The sequence below is a fragment of the Arachis hypogaea genome, chromosome 14 (assembly GCF_003086295.3).
Source record: "Arachis hypogaea cultivar Tifrunner chromosome 14, arahy.Tifrunner.gnm2.J5K5, whole genome shotgun sequence".
In the NCBI taxonomy this organism is placed as follows: domain Eukaryota; kingdom Viridiplantae; phylum Streptophyta; class Magnoliopsida; order Fabales; family Fabaceae; genus Arachis; species Arachis hypogaea.
Genome location: NC_092049.1, coordinates 123794445 through 123813458, shown reverse-complemented (window position 1 = coordinate 123813458; position 19014 = coordinate 123794445). Strand labels below are relative to the sequence as shown.

General features: G+C 31.4%; 2 protein-coding genes, 1 long non-coding RNA gene and 2 other non-coding genes across 5 annotated transcripts; 2 read left to right on the top strand and 3 right to left on the bottom strand.

Annotated features, from left to right (window-relative positions):
• Positions 1-311: 311 nt before the first annotated feature.
• Positions 312-1049, bottom strand: LOC140178342 (uncharacterized). The gene is made up of 2 exons (XR_011871226.1): positions 754-1049; positions 312-603 (listed from the first exon to the last, which is right to left on the bottom strand). It is a non-coding gene; the product is annotated as an uncharacterized lncRNA (long non-coding RNA).
• A 7263-nt stretch (positions 1050-8312) lies between these two features.
• On the top strand, positions 8313-13361 carry LOC112743945 (uncharacterized). Its single transcript, XM_025793388.3, has 13 exons — positions 8313-8708; positions 9202-9293; positions 9418-9437; positions 9765-9981; positions 10055-10150; positions 10259-10374; positions 10481-10561; positions 11223-11346; positions 11881-11930; positions 12098-12188; positions 12429-12464; positions 12671-12768; positions 12853-13361. Exons 1-13 carry the CDS (start codon positions 8395-8397, stop codon positions 12967-12969), a joined length of 1452 nt encoding a protein of 483 aa, XP_025649173.1. The 5' UTR covers positions 8313-8394; the 3' UTR covers positions 12970-13361.
• Positions 13362-14007: 646 nt separating this feature from the next.
• On the bottom strand, positions 14008-14091 carry TRNAL-CAA (transfer RNA leucine (anticodon CAA)). The gene has a single exon. It is a non-coding gene; the product is annotated as a tRNA-Leu (tRNA).
• Positions 14092-15087: 996 nt separating this feature from the next.
• LOC112743944 (uncharacterized) lies at positions 15088-16451 on the bottom strand. Its single transcript, XM_025793387.3, has 2 exons — positions 16311-16451; positions 15088-15622 (listed from the first exon to the last, which is right to left on the bottom strand). The coding sequence occupies exon 2, from the start codon at positions 15612-15614 to the stop codon at positions 15441-15443; it is 174 nt and encodes a 57-aa protein (XP_025649172.1). The 5' UTR covers positions 15615-15622; positions 16311-16451; the 3' UTR covers positions 15088-15440.
• Positions 16452-16510: 59 nt separating this feature from the next.
• Positions 16511-16584, top strand: TRNAV-AAC (transfer RNA valine (anticodon AAC)). The gene has a single exon. It is a non-coding gene; the product is annotated as a tRNA-Val (tRNA).
• The last annotated feature ends 2430 nt before the right edge of the window (positions 16585-19014 follow it).

The following is a 19014-nucleotide window of genomic DNA, read 5'->3' as shown; positions in this document are numbered from 1 at the left end:
TTATAATCCATTCAAATTTCTAAACTCTACAATTTTTTTAAAATTTATTTTTATTTTTTAATTAGATTTGAAACTGCTCACTATCTCTTAGAGAGAATTTGAACAACACATTCCTTAAATAGATAAAATAGATAAAAGTATACCAAATTTTTATACCGTAAACAAATGTACTTCTCAATTTTTTAATGAGATATCTGCACACACAAATATAAAATTCTGTTATCAATTCTACCTTTTTGTAGCCTGAGTAATTTTTTTGGTGGTGATGGAGGCCAAATAACACAGTATTGTGTGATATAGACAATTTGGGATGACACAATGAAAAATAGAAATATTACCTTATGAAATTTGTTGAAATATTTACAAGAGAAGGGCATAATGAAACCACTGTTCATCCTCTTCCTTCTCCAATTCCTTCGAATCCTAACACAGGATGGAAAACAAACGAACCAAAGTTGCAATTAAACTCATAAGCCAGCTTCTTCAATCCTGCTCCTACAACCCAATCAATGGCACAACCCGAAATCCCAAACGTCAATTGAAACACAACCCAGCATCCTAATGGTTCCCAACAAGGTCAGAATGAAGTTCCCACCTAGCAATCTAAGAACAGTCAGAAGAGCATCGAATAAGAGGCCAGCACTGACTGGTCAAAGGTTTGTGCAAGAAGGAAGGAATGAGGCACCAAAGATCTTTGTTCCTCGTTTGGAGCTTGATTCCTCTCATTCATAAACAAAATCAGAATTCACATACCTCAACGAAAAAAATAATCTTCCAGGGTTTCACTCTGTAGCAGACCATTATTGTAGCTGAACTTCTTCTTCTTCCTATTTTTTGGGGTAGAAGACGAGCCACCACAACCACTGGCACAAAAGCAAGAGGTATATTCTTCCTTCATTGAGAGCGTGACATTTTGATACATTAGAGTTTACAAATCCCAATTACGACAGGCAGAAAGAAGATGTATAGAGGAAAATGAAGAGAATGAAGGAAGAATTTTTTTTCACGTTAGGGTTTTTAGGGTTCGAAAAAATGGGAGAAGGAAGAGGATGTACAGCGGTTCTATTGTGCCATTTTCTTATATTTATTTCAATAAATTTAATAATATAATAATTCTATTAATCTTCAAATTGATCACATCATACAATACCGTGTCCAGGGACGAATCTATATGGTGGGTTGTGAGGGCAAGTGCCCCCATTGAGTTTTATAAGATTCTTAAGTAGTATATAGTATTAAAATTTAATTGCCCCCATTATATAAATAATTTTAACCCCACTCTTCACAATTCAATGTTATTGAAAAATATTTAATTAAATTTGATGTTATAAATATATAAAATTTGATTTTTACTATTTAATAAAAAAAAGTAATTAAATAAATAATAATAAAAGAATGAAAAGTCAAAATAAGTAACCCTAATCTTAATTATTCCTAAAATCAACTTTTTTGCTGCTATTTTTCTTTACTTTCTTTCAATTTCCTATTTTTCTATTTTTAATATTTTTTTAATTTCTTTTGATTTAATTAAAAGTTTATTTTTATCTTTTTATAATTTTTCTTTTATTAAATTATATTTCATTTGTTTTGTAATTATACTATTGTGTAATATTTTTATTTTTTGATTAATGGTTATTGTACAATAAAATTTTATTAATATTTTTTTCTATGATTGGTTTGTTGATTCTTTTATATTCATATTATATTTTAATTTTTTTATGAAATTATAAAAATTAGGGTAAATTATTTTTTTGTCTTAATATTTACATTTTTAAAAAATATTTCTAACGTTTAATTTTATTTAATTTTTTCTCTAATGCTTTTTATTTATTCAATTTTGTTTTTAACGTTTTTAATTTGTATCAAAACTATCCCTACAAACTTTCAATTTATTCCTAACATTTATATAAGTCGAAGTTTAGGAATAATTTTGACACAAATAAAAAATATTAGGGACAAAATTGAATGTAACTAAACATTAGATGTATTTTAAAAAAAAAATGCAAATATTAAAAACAAAAAGTACACTTTATCTTAAAAATTATTGTCTTTATTATGTATGATTTGTCCCTGCTAACAAAATTTTCTGGATCCGTCACTGACTGTGCTACCTGACCTCCACCATCGCCGGAAAATTAAAATTACTCAAGCTACAGAAGGGTAGAATTGACAACAAAATTTTATATTCGTGTGTGCAAATGACTCATTAAAAAATTAAAAAATACATCTATCCACCGTATAAAAATCTGGATGTACTTTTGTCTATTTTTTTTAATAATAATAACAACAATAATAACAATAATAGTAATAATAATAATAGTAAATTTGGTCAACGAATTATAATTCGAAATAGTAAATTTTTTTTTTTGTGACTTTGCTTTGTTTTTGTCTGATTTTTTATTTTTTTTATTTCTGAATCTTCGCTTTCGGATTTTTTTTTCTTTAAAAGAAAAATAAGTAAATCACAAATGTTTTTGAATGATCAAATCGTTCAAAATAAATAGTACTTTTCAAATTTGTTAGTAACAAAAATATACTTGAAATATTTTAAAACACAATATTTGATATATTTTTGTAAAAAAAATATTAGAGATAAGATTTTGATGTAATGTAATAATTAGAAGAGCAGTTTATTAAAAAACAATTATATGTGAATCTTTTATATTTTTGATAGTGACGTAATAATTGAAAGAGTGGTTTATTCAAGAAAAAAGATCATAATTTACTTTTAGTTAAACTTAAATTTAAACACTAGTAAAATTATCGATTAGAATATGATTAACTTCATACGATTTAAAATTTCACTAACATTTAAAAGGACATTAAATATTTTTAGAATAATTTTTTTTTCGATTTCTATTCTTTTTTAATTTAGATAATCCGTATATCGTATCTTAATTCTTAACAATTGAAAAATGACAATTTTTTTTTATTTTTTTTTCATTAGACGTATGAGCTCTTATTTTCTTTTTATTAGACGCATGAGCCTTTCTATAAGAATTTTTGGCAAAGAATGACGAAAAAATGTTTGTGTGTGACGTAACTTATATGATCTAACTATCAGTTTTATGTGAATGATAACCATTCGATTAGACTATTTAGCTCTTATATAATCATCAAAACGATGTCCTAATGAAATGATTATCATCTTTTTATAGCATTTTGATGATTATATAGGCAATAAACAGTCTCAATTAAATGGTTATCATTCATGTAAAATAGGTGAATGTCAAATTATACAAATTAATGTCATACGTAAGCATTTTTTGCTATTTTTTTTATCATAAATTATCATAGAAGAGCTCATAAGTCTAACGAAAAAGAAAGATAAGGAGCAGATTGTCATTTTCCAATTATTAAGGTGCAGATGGTCTAAATTAAAAAAGAATAGGAACGAAAATAAATTTTTACTCTTTTTTTTATTTAATAATCAAGTTCAAACAAGTAGCAATTAACAACATTGTTTTTTTTTTACAGTATCCTCTAATCCGAGTATCCAACAGGTCCCAAGGAATAATCTAGCAGGACTTGAAGTTCCATTTAAGAGTTTCTTGTTAGCTAATGGGTTGCTGCATATACAAGATAAGATTCGAACTCCAACATTTGATTAAGCAAACTAGTAAGTTAACCACCAGACAAATCCAATTCATTAATTATTGTTAATCATGCTCTTTGACTCACATAACAAGCAATCCTACTGTTTATACCCTGACCAATGCACAGCCAGACCCAAAGTAAGTAAAGCCCAATCAAGATATAAGAGCTTCACCGGCACCTGTTCGACCTTATAGAGGTCGGGCCCAACAATGCCATCACCAGTCCTACCTACCCGAATAAGTAACTAACTCATACAACCTCTCTCATTTATTTAGAAGGGAGATCTCAACAACATCCCTAACAAAATGGGACATTTATCTACCATTAAAAGTGGAATTATTCTAGAAGGTGGTTATTGACTCTACATCTACGTCTATAAAATATCCTAACACTCTCATGTATACTTCGAACCCAATCTACTAAAAATCTGTTTAAACTCTTGCTAATTTAAACATCGGAGAAGTATACAAGACGTCAGACGGTGGCACACAGCAGACGAAGACGTCGGACAAACCACCCAAAGATGTTTGGACCTCACATTCAAGTTCAAAGCAACCCAATTTCAAGGAACCTTTGAAACACCTACTATTATGAAAAAGGGTAAAGTACTAAATTGGTCCCCACGTTTGGGCCTAATCTTATTTTTGGTCCCTAAGGTTTTAATTATCCTATTCACATCCAAAAAAATTTTGATTAGCCTCAATCAAGTCCTGCCATCAAGTCATGGTAAAATAAGTAACGGCGTGTCCGACGTGACCGTTTAAAAGGTTTGTAGTTAATAGACATGTAAGCATTTCCGCGTTGAGACTCAGAATGCATACACTCACACTGATTCTTCTTTTTCTTGTCAAGCACGAAACAAAAAAGAACTACAAACCCTATCGATCGTCATTCAAGGGTTGTGATTCGAATGTAGAGTGGTGGCATTGATGGTCGCTTGTATACAAGTTCTACCCGTGCAGTTAGTTTAAAACCCTTCAACGCCTGAAGAACGACGTGTCAGGTAGTTATGAATAAAATCTCCTCTACCCTTTTGGTTCCTGATAAATCCACATTTCATAGTATTTATCTACTTTAAAAGAGTGAAATTCGTCGAATTTTCTCACGTTTATTCATTAAAATTGCATGTTTTTATGATTTCTTCCTAATTGTACTTAAGTGACTAAAGCATGCTTTTTGAGGTCTTTAATTGATTAATTTATTTTACTTTTGACTCCATTCGATACCTTGATATGTGTATTCAAGTGTTTCAGGAGTTCCCATCTTAATGCATGATGTATGTGATGTTGTTGTGTGTATGATTGTATTTTTTTAGGGTTTAATATTCGTTTCTTGTTTTGTTTTGAAATTTTTTATTTTGCCCTAGTGAATGAGTTTATGCCTTTCTGTTGTTGTTGATCAATGTGAGATTTTTATTGAGTGGTTTATATTTATCTGACAGGTTGTTGAGGAAATGAGTTATTTTAGTGTCAAGATACACCACGGTGGGAGGTTTGGGTTTGATGGTGAACTATTACATTACGTGGGTGGTGAGACTTCCATATAGATTATTGTGATAAAGATAAGTGAAGTATGTTCGAGGATGCTGAGATAGTAGTCGAACAAGGCTATTTGGCAGAGAACATCGTTGCAATGTGGTACAAGTCTCTAACAGAAGAAACAGAAGAAGGACCGAGGATGCTTCGAACAAACAAGGATGCAACGGAGATGGCCAAACTTGGACTGAGGGACAAGATAGTGAAATTTTTTGTTGTTCACAAAGATGGTTCTACTGCTAGGAGAGCCTATACCATTGAAGAAGTTGAAAAGGTAGATGGTGGTGATGCTAGTGAAACCATTGTGAAGACTGTTGGGTCTGGTCCAATTGTAGTGCATAAGGCCTAATCTTCTGAACAGGCCAAGGTGGGTAAGAAGGCCAAAGTTGTGAGGGAGGCCCAAAAACCTGGAGAGACTTTAACGAGTGTGGGGACATATTCTATATTAGAAGAGGACTATGTAGAAAAAGAGAGCTTAGAATCAGCAAGTGATGATGAATTTGAGGATGATAACTATCAGCCAAACAGTGATAATGCCGATAGTGATAAATAGTGGAGTGAATTCAGTTCTGAAGATAATGCAATGAAAGTTGCTTTTGATGACAGTGATGATGATTGGAATAGTGATGGAGATTTGTTTGATGTTGATATTACAACTATGAAGGAGTCTCAAAAGATGAAATAGAGTGTTGCAGTTGAGAGAGTGGAAGGAGAATTTAGTGCAAGTGTTACTAAGAAAAAAGAGAAAGTGGTAGTTGCTGGATTAAGGGATGAAGATGATGGATATGATAGTGAGGAATTATGAAAAATTCCTGTAAGTGATGATGAAGGGGATCTCTCATTTAGGAAGTACCCTTTGCACAAAAATTTGAAAAATATGAAGGACTAATGGAGGTTGGCACAATGTATGTAAACAAAAATGCTTTTAAGGAGTGTGTAACCATCTATGCAGATAGAGACAAGTATGAGGTGTACAACACGCAGGGTAATAGGGACAAATTTGTTGTGAACTTAAAGGACCATGAGTACTCTTATAAGAAGTTTAAGCTAACAGGTTATTCTTGTGAGCATGCCATGAGTTACATTAGAAAAATATGTTTAGATGTTAAGAATTATGTGAATAATTACTATAAAAAAGAGACATATGTGGACTACTATCAACATGTAATCTACTCTATTAATGAATCAAATCTGTAGGAGTAGACTCAGAATGATGATGTGCTTTCACCAGTCTTTAGAAAACTAATAGGACGCCCTAAATTGAGCAGGAACAAGACTAGTGATAAGCCAAGAAATATTGGACCACTGTCAAAATTATTCAGGAAAGAACAATAACAAAAATGCTCATACTTTTTTGCATTTGGTCATAACAATAGAAGCTGCCCTAGAAAGCGAAAAGTAGAGGCCTCGACAAACAAAGTATAATTGGAACTAATGATATGGATTGGAACTAATTTAGTCTATGTATTGGATTAAAGTCAATTTATTGAGATCTTTGTTTTGTGTTATTGGTTGTAGAAAAATGCAGCTCAACTTTTCAAGAAGAATGTTGGCACAACTAAAAATAGTGCTAGCACAACTAGGGTTGAAAACTGCATCAAAGCAGGATCAAAGACAGCAACAAAAACTCAGCCAAAGAAAAAGAACAATGCACAAGAGGTAGGAGTCTAACAGTCACAGACCTCCTCCAAGAGAGCTAAGTGCACCAGTAGCAATAGTCAACTCCAACCATCCACAATAACACATCATAGCCCATCTAGAAGGACCTTGAAATACATGGCCAAAATACTTCTTAAGGCTTGAAAAGTATTGGGATGATTTGATAGTACTATATTCTATGAATATTTTGTAATGACTAATGAAAGTGGCAATGACCACCTAAGAGAAGTTACTTTAAGACTTCTACTTTGACTGCATTATTATGTTTGGATGGTTATTTTGAGACTTTTTTTGATACTATAATGCTTTAGAGAAGCTACTTTAAAACTTCTCGTATAAATGATTATACGTTATTTTCAAAAGTATTATTATGTGAGTTTGCTTCTTTAAGAGTTCTTGTTATTGGTTGACAAAGTAATTTAAAATGTTAGAGTGTCAAAAATATATATCAATTTTCAAGAACCCATTTTTTTCATTTTAATCAATAATTAACAATGTTTATCGCACATACTTTTACACATTCATATTAAAAGAGGGACAAATTCAGCAAAATAGATACACATAATTGTTAACACCTTAAATCACAACTTTAATCCTAGCAGCAATTCAAACATATGATAGCTCATATGTCTTGCATAATTATATCAATCATATAGCAACAACTCAACCATTATCCATCTAAGAACTCCGACTGTAACTGTCATGGTGAATTTTCTTTTAGCCTTGTGCAGATTTTTTTTCAACGCACTTGCTTTCTTCTTCCATCTTTAAATTTGTGGGTCTTGTCATTCACTTTCTATCCAAGCAAAACTAAAAACAGGATACCCAACCGTTTAAAAATTTTATACACTTAATAACCATTGATCAATCGAAATAGGAGACTAAAAATAAGATACTTACCTGATAGTTGATGCATCTCCAGAATCTTCTTCCAGAATTCTTTGCTGTAGAGGATGTCCACAGCACTGGTTTTTTCCTACAAAAATGCATCCTCTTTCTCTTGCAAGTTTTGCTGCTGCTACGCAAACTTCTGAGAAGACGATGGAAAAACCATTCTTAGTAATTCGAAGGACAAGAACATGAACAATATTAAAAGTTTTGAATTTATTTATCGAACCTAATTTTTTTTTGTTGGGTTTTCTTGCTTCCAACAGTAAAGTCTATCATGTATGTTAAGTTAATTATACATGTAGAATATGCCATTACTTATTTCACCATAATTTGACGGTAGAACTTGATTGAAGCTAATTTAAATTTTTTAGACATAAATAAAATAATTAAAATTTTAGAGACCAAAATAAAATTATATCTAAACGTGAGAGATTAATTTAATGTTTTATTCTATAAAAAATTAGAAAAAAATAAATTGACAAAATTTAATATCTTAAAAAAAATTTCAAGAATTAATATTTTTACTAAAATTTAATTATAAAAAATATATATAATTTTATAATATTAAATATAATTTTATAACATTAAAATATTAATAATAATTAATTAAGATCATAAAATATGCTACTCCTAGCAATGCTGAAATCTTAATTCAGCTTCGCACCAAAAATGATCGCTTTTATCATGAAAATCGCGTTTAGCAATTAGCAGCATGAGCTTCCTTCAGGGGATCATCGATTCCTTTAACTCCGTCTTCTCTTCTGATCCTTCTTCTTCTTCTTCCTCTTCTCAATCTCACCTTAATTCGACGTCAATGGAAGCTGCTTCTTCTCCTTCTTCGGTTTCGAACGAGCGCGTGGCTTTCAAGCTCAAAGGTTACTACGATTTGGCGACGCAGGAGATCGCAAAGGCCGTTCGGGCCGAAGAGTGGGGTTTGGTCGACGACGCTATTCTTCACTACAAGAACGCTCAGAGGATCCTCCTTGAAGCCCATTCTACCCCTGTCCCTTCCTTCATCACTTCCAGGTTCCCAATATTTTCCTCAACTCTTCATTTTCTTCAAATACTGCCTCTTAGGGATTTTTCTAGGGTTTTCAATAGTGTAATCGTAAAAGAGTGCAATTTTTATGATTAAATCCTGTGTCAACTGCATTTTTTTTTTCTTTTTAGCTTATGGCAGCTCTTATGTAGCTCATCACTTAATTTTTTCTATATACTTCGTAAGTTGAGGATTTGATAACCAGTGGTGCTAGTTAAGGAAGCATGAAAAATATTGATTAGGCTTTTGATTCATTTATTAGTTAATACATATTAAAGTTCTTTGTAAAACAAACAAATAAATAAATACATTGAAAAGTTAAATTAATAATATTTCAATGCAAAGCCTCCTTTTATAATTCCCTAATCAGTGATCACTGCCCTTTGTGGTAAACTTACAATTTAATGGCAAAGCAGGTTTCATATTCTCTGATGTTTTTGTTGTTTAATTATTAATGAAAAGCTATGGTTTTTTCAACAGTGAACAAGCAAAGGTGCAATCTTATCGTCAGAAGATATCGAAATGGCAGGGCCAAGTCTCTGAGAGATTACAGGCTCTAAGTAGACGAGCAGGTTTGTATTGAGCAACTGGTTTTTATTTTTTGCTTTTTTCCCATTCCAAAATACAAGTTTTTCACGTTTGCTTACTGTTTCGCATTATCCTCCACGTCCCTTATTTCCTTCTTTATCATTTCAGGGAGCTCATCTGCCAATCAGGTATGCCGTGATCTAGCTAAACTAGAAGTACAGATCTTTCTGTTTTGAAAATTTTTGCTAACTGCAGCTATAAGCTGCTTAAACAGAAGCTGACGTTAGCATAATACTTGTTTATTTTCTGATTATAAAACCTAAACATTGTTTAGTTGACAAATGAGTTCTTCTAATATCATAACGGGAAATACCTGGTGTTGGGACTTTTCAGCATGCTTGTTAAATTAACCATGAAATGTTCTCTTATGACTGAATATTGGGGATAGGGTACTAATTTTATGATTGTAATGAACCAGTTACATGTCGTTTTCTTATCCCAAAAATTGTGCGCAGAGCACCTCAAACATTGCACAAACTGCTGCAGTTCCACTTAAGCCATCAAATGGTAGAAAAAATGTGGTACACAGGTATTCTCAACCAAGAGGGCAGGTGAATAAAGTTGGAAGCTCAAATTCTAGTCAAGCTGGTGTAAATTATGATACAAAATTGGTTGAAATGATTAACACTGCAATAGTAGACAGAAGTCCTTCTGTTAGATGGGATGATGTCGGTAAGAATCCATTTATTTATGCTTATCTCCATTTTATTTGATATCAACTGTTTAATTTAGCATGAAAATGCAGCTGGGCTTGAGAAGGCAAAGCAAGCTTTAATGGAGATGGTTATTTTGCCAACTAAGAGGAGAGACTTATTCACTGGTCTTCGAAGGCCAGCCAGAGGTAAGGTTGTAGAACATGATGAGATCTGGTTCTCTAAATGATGGATGATGGTAAAAGTTGTAGAATAAATATGCCAAAGTTGAGAAATGATAAACCTTTTTGTTCTAGGTTTGCTACTCTTCGGTCCACCTGGTAATGGAAAGACCATGCTTGCCAAAGCTGTAGCTTCAGAATCAGATGCAACATTTTTCAATGTGTCTTCCGCATCATTGACATCTAAATGGGTACATTTCTTTATGTAGCTTAATTTGTTTGTGTTTAGTTTTGATTCTCACTAAATGTTTGCATACATGTTAAGAATTAAGAAATTTAACTTGGCTTGTACTCTAGGTGGGTGAGGCTGAAAAGCTTGTCCGGACACTATTCTCAGTTGCTGTATCCAGACAGCCATCTGTGATTTTCATTGATGAGGTCTCTCTCTCTCTCTCTCTCTCTCTCTCTCTCTCTCTCTCTCTCTCTCTCTCTCACACACACACACACACACACACACACACACACACACACACACACACACACAATTATAATTACTCTTCTTGTTCCACCCTTCTCTTTTTTGATAGAAAAATAAACTAAGAGAGAAGGGAAAAAAATGGTACAAAAGAACATGTATAGAGGCAATCACAATGCAACTATCATTGCTTTAGAAGCAATTGACTATTTCATAATAATTCTTTGTGAAACATTTTTAGTAGCTCTTTGATCTAATGTATTCCATTTTTGAAGAAACTTTTACTTCAGGCTTGGTTGATTTCAGATCATAACTAATTGATTTGTGTTCCAATTAAAGTAGGTTATTGACTTGAAATCTATTTTGACCATGCTTTTAACCTATCTACTCAGAAGTCATTTGTGGTGGAGATAATTTCTTTATCACATTAGCCTATCTGGATTCAAAGCACATTCTGTGGCCTGCATCACTCGACATGCATTATGATTGATTGTCCAAAATTATAGTCTCATTTGATGGCTGTCTTATGCTATGAGAAAAAAGATTGTTGCATACTTTGTGCTAATATCCCCCCCACTTCAAACAATATTGACTTTCTACCTCTTCTTCTCCTTCTGGTTACAGATTGATAGTATAATGTCAACAAGAACGGAAAATGAGAATGATGCGAGCAGACGGTTAAAATCTGAATTTCTTATCCAGTTTGATGGGGTGACCTCCAATAGTAATGATATTGTGATTGTAATTGGTAAGTACTCCATCCATATTACTTGATCGTTCTGTTTCTTGGAATAAGTTGAGCATGATTTGGATTTTAGATCGAATATGCTGTTAACTAATTATGCTTAATCTTAAATCAATATTTTTATTTGAAGGTATAGAAGTCACGAGGATCAAACTCTAAAGTCTAAACTACTCGGTTATATAGTCTTTGACATTGTGTCATAAAGCAACTATCCTAAAGCATAGACTATTAGGTGAAGAAGGCAAACATTAAGAATATGGTCTTATTATCATACAGATATAAGCCTGAATTTCAGCCATACTAAAATTTTTCAGAAACTTTTGTTTAGGACAGGGAACTTAGCTAGATTACATCACGCGAGCTAGATTAAAGATAAGGTGCATCATTAATTTTTTAAAATAGATTATACACTCCTCTTCATTCTCTCCACACAAAAACCTCTTCATCATAGAATTGTCCTAAAGATAAATGGCTTCCTGATGGTACATCTATGGTCCCAGTCTAGTAACATAAGTTTTCTTTCCGTTCTAAATATAGGTGCAACCAACAAGCCACAGGAATTGGATGATGCAGTTCTTAGGAGGCTGGTGAGAATGACTTGATTTTTCTTTATTTCTTTTTTTTTTTCTCTCTCTCTCTTTTCTCTTTTTATTTGTGTGAGGTCTCATTTGGGTGATTGCCATTGTCTTTGAAGTACATTTTTGGCTGCTTCTTTGCAAACTCCTTTTTTTTATTTCCTGTGAAATTTGACCAGGTAAAGAGAATCTATGTGCCTTTACCTGATGAAAATGTTCGGAGACTTCTGCTAAAACACAAACTCAAGGGTCAAGCATTCTCATTACCGAGTAAGCTATGTGCTTTCTTTGTTGTTTCCCTGCCAATACAAATCCTTTTGATTTGTATATCTATGGTGCAACTGCATATGTTTTCTCTTGTTCAATAATATGCTGGGGTTGTATCATTCCTTGTCTTTTTGTAGACTTAAATGACTTTGTTGACATTTTTCATAAAATAAATCTTGTAAATTGCTTGTATTATTCTTTTACTTGCTCTGTTCTAACATATTTAGGATTTATATTTTACAGACAGAGATCTGGAAAAACTTGTCAAAGAGACAGAAGGTATTTATTCTTTGAACTATTGATTGAATCAGAGTTACCCCCAATCAATTAAAAGACAACCTCCTTACATGATGCGGAAAATATATTAGAATGGAAAGATATTCTCAGGGATTCTTTTTTCTTTTTTTTTTTTCTTCTTTTCCCCTTTTTCCTTCTTGTTTTGGAAAAAAAGAATGATGCCAATGCTTGTTAATTTTGCTTTTCAGGTTATTCTGGAAGTGATCTTCAAGCATTGTGTGAAGAGGCTGCAATGATGCCAATTAGAGAGCTGGGATCTAACATTCTTACTGTTAATGCAAATCAGGCATGCTAGTTAGAAGTTCTTATCAATATAAACTAAGTAAAAATCCTCAATAAGTTGTGTAATGATGTTTTTTGGCTTTACCAGGTAAGAGGATTAACTTACAATGATTTCAAGATGGCAATGACGGTCATCAGACCAAGCTTAAAGAAAAGCAAGTGGGAAGAGTTGGAACGCTGGAATGAGGAGTTTGGCTCTAATTGAACTTGCTTTTACTCATCCTCTGGTGCATCATCATGCATGAATGTGCATATAAACCTCTATACTTTAACGGAAACAAACATGACAAGGATATCAATTATCATGGTTGGTAGCTAAAATCATGATCAAATCAGGGTGCTGCTAATTTTATAAATGGCTACCCTAAAATGGAATAGATGCCATTATTATTTCGAGCTTCATTTGTACATTTGTACAATTTGTACATCTTTCTAAGGACAATAAATTTGGCTTTTAGGGCTCCAAGGTTGCCCATCCGACATATGAACTTTGAAACTATTATAGTTGATTTTATTGTAAACCAAGCCAAAGTATATTAAGCGTATTTTCTTTTGGCAATAAATAACTTTAATATGGCAATAAATAACTTTAATACTCGTTGATTCTTTATCTTTAGAATGTGCTTTTTTCCCATTCTTTTTTCGAGGAGCAAGTGTCCGTTTAAAAAAATTGATCATAAATATTTATGTTACAAGATGTGATTTAAAGTGTTATTTCTAAATTCCATTTGTCCCTTGAGCATTTTTTTAATCGACGATAATTATTTTATAATTTTTAGTATAGGTAATTCTTCTAGCTCAAACCTGTCAACACATCCCATATACAAGGTGGATTAGATTAACCATTAATGCTTCTAGCGAGGTTACGATCTCCTGATTCTATATTGGCAGCTACCTTGCTAAAAACTCAGCTACCATTTTACGTTGTTGAGAAACATCTGTTAACAATATTACTAATTACTAAATACTAATAATATATGTATTTAGACAGAAGTCTCTTCTAATAGTTTTGGACGGAACAATATCAGGTTGTCAACCTTGACTCTTATTTTTTGGTCTTTTCTTTTTTTTTTCGGTCGTGGATTTTTTGGGTCTTTTCAACGACATCCTATTGCTTGCTCTGTGCAAATCTGGGCTAAAATTAAGTCCAATTTAACAGATCGTAGAGTAATATTAAGTAAAAATGGATAAGTTTAAGCCCAATATATCCATAGACTAAAAAAATTGAGGAGGTGTTAAAATATGTCAGAAGTGGGATTTGAACCCACGCCCTCTTTCGAAGACCAGAACTTGAGTCTGGCGCCTTAGACCACTCGGCCATCCTGACTTCTTGTTAGTGATTTCTCGATTTTTAATATAAATACCGTTTTCAATTGTTTTTAAGTTTATTTTTCATCCGTTTTCAACCATGTATGTACAATTGTACATGTTTTTAAAAGGTTATGTATTCGTTTCTTGTGATCGTATTATTTGTGGGGAAAATAAGAAGAAAATTTTATACCGACAGATAAGATGAAGAATGGATACACCAAGTCAATTATTTATCATGCCAACTGCCAAGGTTAACGATTATTAATGTGTTGTATTTTGTCTGTTTATGCACAACATTGCACTTTATTTATTGTTTACCAATTTACACTCATCTTATTAATCTAGTACTTGATAAATAAACTCGAGTAATACGCCAAATCTCACTCTTTAATGAATTTTGTTTGGGCATTTTAATTTTCTATAAATTTTAATTACCAAATAAGGCATCACTATTTATTTTATTAACCAAATCAATTTTCTTGTTCTAAGTCTTCTGTTACAAGTTGACAAAACTTACTTGTTTAGAGGAGAATTTGATTAAATGTATGAGCATGTAATAAAAGAAACTTGACGTAACAATTAATTTGTCTAACAAATAAAAAATAAAAGTCATTTGATAATTAAAATTTGTGAAACACAAATTTGACTAAAAATTCCATTCTATTACTCTAACTCAATTCAATACTAGGCACCCCTATTAGTTTTTAAAAAAAAATGAAAATTACACATTTTAATCCAACTTCTGCTTGGTTTCTTATCATGTTTAGATACTTCGGAACGACATCACCTTTAACACAATAGTGATTAGCGTCAAGCCGTCAAAACTAAATTGAAATTTGCAATCACAATATTGGACTATCAAGGACAAAGAAAACAATTTGGCACAAAGTACCACAGTAACCTAAAACAAATGTAAAGCAGACATAGTTAACTTGAATATGCTGATAGGTAAGTATTAACTATTAAGTACAACGTTACAGTTATTAACGAATTCAGTAAGAAAATTTAACTATTCCGGTAAGCAAATCATTCATTTTCTTTGCACAGTATACTCAGTGCTATTTGTGTTCAAAATCCACAAGAACTGCATAGAAGTAGCACTAGATTCTCTGGTTTTACATGTTTGTCTTCTTAAAGAAAATGGGAGAATAAATCCATCACCATTGAACAATATTCAAACATCAAACTAGAAGATAATACCAAATCTAGACCTTCAAAAAGTTAAGGAAAATGTACACAAGGCAGAGAAGTAAAACACACAGATTGGCATGATTCAAACTCACTGTATCAAAGAAAACAGTACTAAATTGTTCCAGCTACAAGAATGGAGCCATGATCATCGAAATGAAACTGAAAGGTGGTGTATCACTTCATCTTAGCCTCTGTAAAGAGAACATGGCGGTTAACCCTTGGATCGTACTTGCGAAACTCGAGCTTCTCTGTGAACTGCCTTGGCTTCCTCTTCACATAGAAAAATCCAGTCCCAGCAGCAGACACTAGTTTTACAAACATTTGAGCCTTCTTCTTCTTGTCCCCCATTCCTTACTCTAAACACAACGAAACCATTTACTTCAGTTTTTTTCCCTCCTCTTCAACAATTAAAAATAAGAATTTGATTTTAATGAAATATAAAACAGATTCACACTTGCATTTAATTATATCTCGTCACGTTAATAAAAAACAACTATCTTTTACACCTACCGTGTGAATGATAATCCAAAAAAATGATTGTAATTAGATGATTGAAAGGTGAAATAATGCATATATTTGGTAAAGTCTATTTTATCTTCAGATCCTTTATTTCCCTCAAAGACCCTAACTCAAGAAGCACACTTTGGAAATTTGATACAGCAGCAACATAATACCTTTAAATACAATAATTTCCTATGAAATCAATGTACAGTAGATAATGAGTTCCACAAGATATCACATCAAATCTGTGTTTTGTGGGGAATATCATGAATTTGATTCTGTTTCCATCAAACACAAAGGCAAACGGTAACTTCTATTCTATTTTTTGTCTGCTTATTTTTCTTTCATAAATTAAAATTATTAAAGAAGGTTAATATGTTTATTATGATGACAATATAAACATCTTCGTAATGAGAAAATTACAAAAGCATGATTTTCAAACGGTCAATCCCACTAAATACTCTATAAAATATGCTTAGAAATCATGGCTTCAAAAATTACAGATACACTAAAACCCAACGAGAGAGGGAGGGAGAGAGAGACCTTAATTGTGAGAGGCAGTGGCGTGGGGTGTTGGCGCAACTGCAATGTGCGACGGCAGAATGAGCTGTTTTAATATTTTAGGGGATTTCCGTTTTCACTTTTCAGGGTTCCAAAGGCCAGAGGCACATTGATATATTCAATTCATGGATGCATTATAATATTTATTTCTATTTTATAAGTATTTGTAAACAACATCAAATGGTGTCGTGGTGTAGTTGGTTATCACGTCAGTCTAACACACTGAAGGTCTCCGGTTCGAGTCCGGGCGACGCCAATTTCTTTTTTTTTTTTGCTTTTTCACACACTGAAGGCATGATGATGTGTTACTATATTTTTGCTCATGTTCATTAGTAATTACCCATATTAAATAACTCTTGCATGAGTTATTTTTGAAAATTTTATTTGTCAAACATTTTTCTTTTTACTTTCTCCTTCTTATATGTATAAATTTAATTTTTACAGTTATTATATATACAAAATAAAATCCAAAAATAACCAATTAAGGGTCTGATTGGAAAACTCCAAAAGCTATTTTTTTTTCTTTTGACTTATAAAAAGTTACATCAATAGTGTTTGGTATATATAATTTTTTAGATAAATTTTTAACTTTTTAAAAAGTTATTTAAGAGCTTTTGAAGAAGTTAAAAAATGTGACTTTTCTTATTTTTAAAAGCTATTTTATCACTCCTATTTAATGTACAACTTTAAAATAAAGACTTTTATAATAACTTTTCAAACACAAAATAACTTATTTAAAAGTTGTTATTAATAAAAGTTCTTATATTTTAAGCTCCTTTTTTCAAAAGAACTTATTTAAGAAGTTTAGTCAAACTGGCCTAGAATTAACTATTTTTTGCTGTGATGTACGTCATAAGACTGTATAAAGAAGTGAAGAACCCGATATTCAGATATGAAATGAACAAACCACTGCGGCTATAAAGCTTTCCTTCATTCAAACTTCAATTTTGTAGTAATGGTTACTATCTTTGTTGATAAATTTATTTTTTAATTGATTTTTTGCTATTTTTTCGATTAAAAATATGAAATAGAAGCGCAAGTATAAATTTTATTGAGAAAATCAGACAAGTAGTATGATCTTTTGTAAAATAATTATTTTGTTTTCATATGTTAATGTGTTATGACTTCCTTTAAGTGAATTTTATTGAAAAAAAATTCTACTTTATTTTCAAAACGGTTTCTTAAAGCTTAACTTATTACTCCGTAAAGTTTTTGCAACTACCATAGAGTATTAATATGTTTCTCAGTATCTATTGATTGGACAAAAGTGCTTTTATTTTTATGATTTTTCTTAGAACTTTATATTTGATGGGTTAGTAATAGTTTGAGGAAGGTGTATATTATTTTTACTGAGACTTTCCAGATTTTGACATTCTTTTAAGTGTAATGCATTTTTTTTATTAAAATATTAATTGTTGACATTTTTTTTTTCATTCAATAAACTCGAAAAATATACTTTTATACATGTCAAAAATTTTCTATTCTTTTCTAAATAAAAAAATGCTCTTTTCATTTGTGTGATAGTAATGCTTTTTTTTTCAGTTTTCTCTTCTTTTCTAAATAAAAAGTGCTCTCTTCATTTGTGTGATAGTAATGCTTTTTTTTTCTTTGAATGCATGTAGTATTTTTACTTCTATGTTCAAACCTGCTATGTAGGCACAACTTTAAAATAGTATTCTAGACTCAGAAATTTTCAAAGCAATGATGCATTCAATCATGTGCAGGACCTTGACATTATGGTAATAAAATGTGATATATTTGTTTTTTTTTTTCTATGAAATGTGATATATTTTTTTCTACAAGATGCTACTCATTACTTTACTATACTTAACTCTCATTTTGCAGCCACTTCATGCCCGAGCCAGAGATAAGAAGGAGGAGATTTTCTCCCTTTGGAAACAAGAAGTTATTGCCTGTATAAAGGTGTGGAATATATACATGTATGAAAGATGCATCTAAATTTTTTTTAACTCCAAAAAATTAAATGAATTTAGTTGGATGCAGTTGCTGCAGATGTTGAATGAAAAATGCAATTTAGAAAGCCATTTTTTTGAACTAAGAATGGTTAGTTAAAGTCTTTGTTATTTATAGTTTAATTTCAGCAGTTTGTTGAATTATAAAAAATTTAAAATTAATATAGCTGATCAATTTTCAATCTTTTAAATTTATTCTTCAATTGGTCAGAATTTGTTTGGAATTCTGAAATATTGGTTATTTTATAATTTTTTTTAAACGAATGAAGTGGCTTTAGAATTGAAAAAATAACTAATGAAAAATTTAAATAATTTAAGATGGCTTCTTTTGGAATTTAAATATTATTTTATTTGGTTTCAATATGTGTATATATTTGAATTTTTTGAGAGGCTTTGCGGAATAAACACATATCTATTTAGTATTTAGGGGTTTTAAATTTCTTTATTGTATGTGAATTTAGTGGTATTGATGATTTTGAAGTTTAATTCTGCAAACTAAGATTAAGGTGTAAGTCTGAGGCTGGATTTGGTAAAACATTTTCAGGAAGTGCTTGTACTTTTGAGATATGTGTCTAATTTTTTGTGATTTGTAAAGGTGAGCTAATATACATAGGTGGATAATGGACTTACCCAGTATTAACATTGGATTACATACAAATTTTATTATTGACTAATAATAACTCTATTTATATTAGTACAATCAAATAAATATT